Source organism: Uloborus diversus, chromosome 4, assembly GCF_026930045.1.
Source record: "Uloborus diversus isolate 005 chromosome 4, Udiv.v.3.1, whole genome shotgun sequence".
Taxonomy (NCBI): Eukaryota; Metazoa; Arthropoda; class Arachnida; order Araneae; family Uloboridae; genus Uloborus; species Uloborus diversus.
This window is the reverse complement of record NC_072734.1, coordinates 118,877,917-118,884,365: the sequence shown is the minus strand read 5'-3', so window position 1 is coordinate 118,884,365 and position 6,449 is coordinate 118,877,917. Positions and strand designations below refer to the sequence as shown.

The window sequence follows — 6,449 nt, the reverse complement described above, 5'->3', positions numbered from 1 at the left end:
TGATAATGATACGAAAGTTAAGAGTTAATTAGTAGGAAATCTTTAATGTCATTTTCATTAACGTTGGGCAGTACCACCTCTCCTAAAAGTGTTTTTCTTCAAGATTTTTACCACATTATAAGAAATTTTCAAGTGAAATATCCATTAAGTCTTAAAAATTCATTAGATCGATTGGAAGCCTTTGTTAATCGGTAGAATTTAGAATTGAGAAACTTTCCGTATAGTTTCTTGTCTTGACAGAAAGTTGAAATACCATTTATCAACCGAATTAAAAGAAACAAAACGTAATACCGAAGAGAAACGACGATTAGTTTCTTACTATAATCCATTCCCCCTATTTTTAGAATCTTACAGCTGCTTTTCGAACATAACATTCTGTCGATAATCCGGTCTAGGCGAAGGTTGCACACACCCTTAATTAAGAAACTGTACACTCGAGGAAAAGCGTGTTAATTGAGAAACTAGCGGCAGAAAAATAATAGAAAAATCAAGTTGATCACACTCGTTACCGAACGTTCTACAAGGTTAAAATGAAAGAAAAATCATAAGAGCGTAGTGACCGAGGTGCTGCATTGGAATTTTACTTTTTGTCTGTTCGACAAATTTTTATCTCTTACTCCGGAAATCACCTTGGAAGGAATGAGTATAAATAGTCTGCTGAGAACTGCATCATTACATCTGCTCTACAGTCTTTGTAGGTACAACCACTAATCATGATTGCTAAGGTGAGTTCAAAATCTTTAAACAAATACAGTAGATTCTACAAGGGCCTGATTGTTGAATAAACCAACTAGGCCATGGCCTAGGGACCCCACTCTTTAGGAGCCCCTAAGCGGCTAAAATTATTTTATCTAACTTCTAAAACTGTAAGGTTTGTCTACAGGAAGCCCCAAAAAAGTGTTTGGCCAACTGCAACTCGATATCTTAATCGATCTCTGGATTCTGCAGCTTGTAATAAGCAATTTACGTGACTTCCATAGGTTTTTACAAACAAAAACTTATCGTTCTGCATTAAATGTGAGTTTAGATATTCGATTACTGGACCATTACTAGAGTTTTTCCAACCATATGAATGTGGATCCCGAGCCCCAAATTTTACTGGAATAGTTTTTCCTCTATTTGCATAGAAATACATAGTAGAGGGATATGGGTGAAATAGCGGGGCAAAGTGAAATGGTGAAATACTTTTAGCACCATTTATATGGTAATATTTTAACAATGTAGAAGCACATATACTCTATTCTAGTCAGGAAAAAAAAAGACCACCTACGGTTAATGCATATGACTATACAGGCAATTTTCAAAAATTGATACTCTTATTGTAATATTTGTTGTAAATCAAAACATATTTTTGGTCTATAAAATGATAAAGTTCTTGTTATTAACATTTTAAATATTAATTGAGACTTTCTCATATTCGGCGCACTATTAATTTAGTTAATATTAAGCCTTATACTTTGATATTGTGTACAATTAGTTAAGTACATGCGGTGCAAAGTGGATAGGGCAGAGTGAAATAGCTTATTTCTTTTACTCATTCATTTAAAAAATCACTTACGTATTCATCTATTAATTCATTTACATTCTTAAATTTAGTAAATTCCTTATTTATTCATTCATTCACTTATTTTCTTATCCATTCACTCTTTTACTTACTCATATTCGTTTATTATGTCAATATATCTTCATTTATTCATTTAAAATTTTATTAACTGATTCATTTGATCAAAAATACTTTTTACAGTCGAATAAAAATATTTCATTGGAAAAATATTTGGTTTTCCACTTTGCCTCAGGAAAACAATTAGTGAAACATTTCCACTTTTTTTTTTTATCGCATATTAACTGCCAAAACTTTTTAAAAAAAATTGTTTCAATGCAAGTTTATTTATAAAATACAATGTTCCTTTTGTACTGTAGTTTTCAAAATAAATTTCCAATTCGTTCATTTTGAAAAAGCTCAGCCATCTTAGCTATTTCACTTTGACCCACATTCCTCTATATTAAGAAATAAAAACCTAACCATTGTATATATAAAGGATCAAAGATAGATGCAGAAATAGCAGTGAAAACTCTATGAATGTCAGTATTATTCAGCCATAGAGAAAACTCAATTTTCACGTAAGGTGTGCGAGCTTGTAGATCTGGAGTTTTCTCGAATGTTTATCTGCCGTTAGCATTTTATTCACTGTAGCTTAATATTGCTAATAATAATCTTACATCACATAAGATAGGTCTTTGGCATTTTCTGTCATTTAAACACAATGGAAACACAGAATATATTTAACATGTTACTTCTCATCATACATTTCATGGCAGTGCGTTTATTTAATGCATTTCATTTTAAGTAATTTAATCTTGATTTTTTACGGCCCATTGTAAATATGTTTTTATGAATATCCAGTGCGTTTTGTGTCTACAATAGTGTTATTTCATTTGTTCTCTGATTGCAATAGATTTTGTCCTGTAGCAATTATTTCTTTCGGCAATATATTTTATCACATATATTGTTCTGTGGCAACATTTATTTTAGGGCAAGCTTTCCATTGTCTTTCAAATGGATATTATATTCAGTAGTATAGTTAGTAGTAGATCTGCAAATATGTCTGCTCTTTTTGATCAACCATGCATTAGATCAATCTAAAAGTGATTTTGATAGCCTAAAATATGAAATTGCATGTAAATCTAATATGCGTATAAACTACACCAGGAGAAACTTTGAAATATGATTTTAAGAACTGATCTAAAAATATTCTTTATCAACCAAGACAAAAAAAAAAATTGAGAGCGGCGTGTATTTTATTTTATTTATTTTTCCTTTTTTGTGGAATGCAAATTTTAATTTACTTTGTCTTGGCGAATCTCAAGTCTTAGTGCATGTAACGTTAACTGTCAATGAGTACCTCTGATTACATCCATTCGATAAAGTGCTTGAAATGTCAAAAAGAAACGTTTACTTGTCAGAGAAGCTATGCAGTTTTTTTTTTTTTTAAATAGTTTAGGAATGATTGACACCAGAATTATTTACAATTCAATTATGACTAAAGAATGTTTAAATTTCTTTTCAGGTCACCATTTTGTTCGCTGCTTTGGCAGCTGCCCATGCCGGTGCCATCTTGCACGGACATGCCATCAGCACTGGAGTGAGTGCCAGCGCACGCAGTCAAGATGTAAGTACATTTACTAGTTCACTCTCAATAGTTAGGACAGGCATATGTACCATCACAGAAGTTTTATCTAGTGTACCTTGCAGCGTGTAATAATTTAGGGAGTATGAATGATTTTGCAGTTAAGATTTAAGTTCGAACTCCTGATGATAATTCAGTTTAATAATTTTGTATCATGACCTAACAAATATGCCTCACTTTTCTCATTTTATCAGAGATTATTTAACATACGTATTAACACAGTAAAAATATAGACAGAATTAGTAGAACTCTAAAATAAGATGATCATACGTCCTGAATTTCCACTACTCTGCCCGGTGTTTTGTAACTCGTTTATTTATTTATTTATTTATGGGTTCAAAATTAAAAACATTTCTCCTGAACAGTCCCGAAAAACGATAGTGCAACCACTTATAAGTGATAAAGCATTATGAACAATTATCTGACTTAAGATAGGACACAGCTGAAAGTCGACACATTGAGGGGCATGATAATCACCTAAATAAGATTTAATAATCAATATACTGACGCACTTTACAGTACCCAAAAAGAACCCTACACTAAAAGGACAGCAATTTTGAAGAAACAACTTCTGGAATCGTTCTGCTCCATTTGATCAATGCAACTAATAATTTCCATGCATTAGTTTTTCAATTTGATGCAAAAATCAAAAATTCTTAAAGAATGAAAACTATAAAACATGGGGTAACAGATCTTAAATTACTTGCCTTTACAAGTTTGAAACTTTAATCAGAAACAAATTCAAATCATAGATGTAGTATTAACTAGATATGCAACGAGAAACCGGTTCCATGGGCAACATTTTCTATATTGATGTCATACTGTTCCCTTCTTTTTTTCCATTTTGAATCATGTTAAAAAACTTTTTGAAACCAATTGGCTGGTTCTAAACAAAAAAGAAAAATGCAACTTATATTTAGAATACCTCATTGTGTCGCAGTACTTTCAACAAATCAAATAATATGCAGTGAAAAAAATAGCGAAGGAAAATGTCGATTCAGAAGAAGTCAAGCCTTTTCGGAAAATTTTTCAATGTAGGCATGGATGCTGAAATAAGATCTGATGTAAAGAGCTTCAAGTGTAGGCATTTCCCTTTCGCAATGATTTTATTTCAACTTAAACTGATACAAATAATTTGAGAGGTTAATTTTTATTTTGACTTTGCATAAATATAAAGCTTGAATGATGCATTTTTTGAAATATAAATGAAATTTACGTTTTTCTGAAGTAAAGTGCATTTGATTGTAACGTTACAGCTAATAATTCCCACTAAAATTCTTCATGAAAAAGAAAAACAGTTCCACTTGATATTCTGTTTAAATTTGTCTCTTAATGGACAAAATACACTTACGTTAAATGGAACGAGTTTCAGATGCCTATATAATCTAAACCTCTATAAAGAATCCACCTGTAATCGAATTTCGATCAAAATTTCTCAACTATTCAATATTAATAAAACACAAAAAGAAGTTTTCCTGTCGTCTCTCTTATGTCATATTTTACATATTACATATTTTTTCTTAAATTACAGGCTCACGGTAACTACGCCTTCGGTTATGACATCAAGGACGGTCACGGTGCCACCAACTCCCGATATGAAGTCGGAGACGGACACGGCAACGTGAAGGGATCCTACACCTTGGCCGACATTGACGGACGGGCCAGGAAGGTCGAATACGCCGCCGACGGACACGGATTCAGAGCCGTCGTCAAGACCAACGAGCCCGGAACCGCCGCCAGCGCCCCCGCCGCCGCCCTCATCGCCAGCCCCTACGCCGGACCGGTCGCCCCCGTCGTAGACCACGTGGCCCCCACAGCCGCCGTCGTAGGACACGGCCTCGCCGCCCCCATCGCCCACGGAGGAGCTTGGGGCTACGGACTCGGACACACCGGTGTCTTGGGACACGGTCTCGCCCATGGTGGTCATTTGGGACACGGTCTTGCCCACGGAGGACTCGTAGGACATGGACTCGCCCACGGAGGACTCGTAGGACACGGACTCGCCCACGGCGGTCTGTTGGGACATGGATTGTGGCACTAAATTATTTTTGATGTAAGTGATGTAATAATAGTGAACTCTAAGAATTATTCTAGAAAAATTCTAATTTTGAAAGTAAAATTGTACACCTAACATTTTATGACAGCAAAAGATTTTTTTTAATGCAAAAGAGATCGAACAAATTTGCATCTTTCCCACATACTTTTAAAATTCTTTATAAACGATCGAGCAGTCTTTCATCAGGATTTAATGCAATAAAAATTTAAAAATTCAACTAAATATTTTGCTATAGATATACTTGGAATTTTTTCCAAGATTTTTCGTCTAAAGCGAAAATTTATAAACAACTGAATATTTACTTCAGGATGCCGATAAAAACTATAAATGCAACTTAAAAAAGTGATTCTCTTGATTTAGGATGCAGACAAATTTCTATATCAAAGAAAGGATATATGTGGGTGTATATATATTTATTTATGTATATTTTTGCAAAACCTAAATAAGCTTTGAAAATCATGAAAACAAAAAGGACTATTTTAGTATATATTTATATTTTTCTCTATACTCATTTTGTTAAAAAATACCCTTGCCTGTATTTTTAACTACTGAATTTACTAACAAGAAAAAAAAATAGGACAATTATTTACAATTATTTATCAATAATTGCAAATTGTGTTTATTTTTAGATCTATCCCGTCTCATATGGACTGTGACCAAAATTCATTTGGGATATCTTTCATCGCTCAATCTCTACATCGAAATTGCCAAACCTCTGCGAGAAATTTTGCATCCTCGAATGATACGATGCTTTTACTCAGACGGATATCTACGGGAATGGTGCTGTCTTCTGATGAACCGAGTTTAGAAGAGTTCATCATCTTTCTTGGGAAACAAAAAGCTTTATAATTTATTTTCTTTCCTGTTGTGTGGGTGTAAATAAACGTTTCTTCTCATTGCAAATTAAGTTTGTTTTATTTATGTTTTTAAACGAAAACAATATTAATTACAAGAAAATATTCTGAAAGAAAAAGTATTTCTTTAGCTTTACCATTACCTACTTTATTTTTACATTTGCCACAAGGAGAGAACTTAAAACTTTTGAGATTATTGTATGAAGAAACAGATAAATACCTGTGAGTTTTAAAATTATTATTTCAGAACATGGTGCATCTCTTAGCTTAAAACATGAACAGGAAAAGCTAATTTGAAACGTTTTTACGTAAGAAAATTGGTTAAATGAACAAGCAAAAGTATATTTTCAT

The 6,449-nt window shown here is 33.1% G+C and overlaps 1 protein-coding gene across 1 annotated transcript; it reads left to right on the top strand.

Annotated features, from left to right (window-relative positions):
* The first annotated feature begins 669 nt into the window (after window positions 1–669).
* On the top strand, window positions 670–6,147 carry LOC129221497 (adult-specific rigid cuticular protein 15.7-like). The gene is made up of 4 exons (XM_054855980.1): window positions 670–725; window positions 3,069–3,170; window positions 4,720–5,241; window positions 5,874–6,147. The coding sequence occupies exons 1-3, from the start codon at window positions 714–716 to the stop codon at window positions 5,227–5,229; spliced, it is 624 nt and encodes a 207-aa protein (XP_054711955.1). The 5' UTR covers window positions 670–713; the 3' UTR covers window positions 5,230–5,241; window positions 5,874–6,147.
* The last annotated feature ends 302 nt before the right edge of the window (window positions 6,148–6,449 follow it).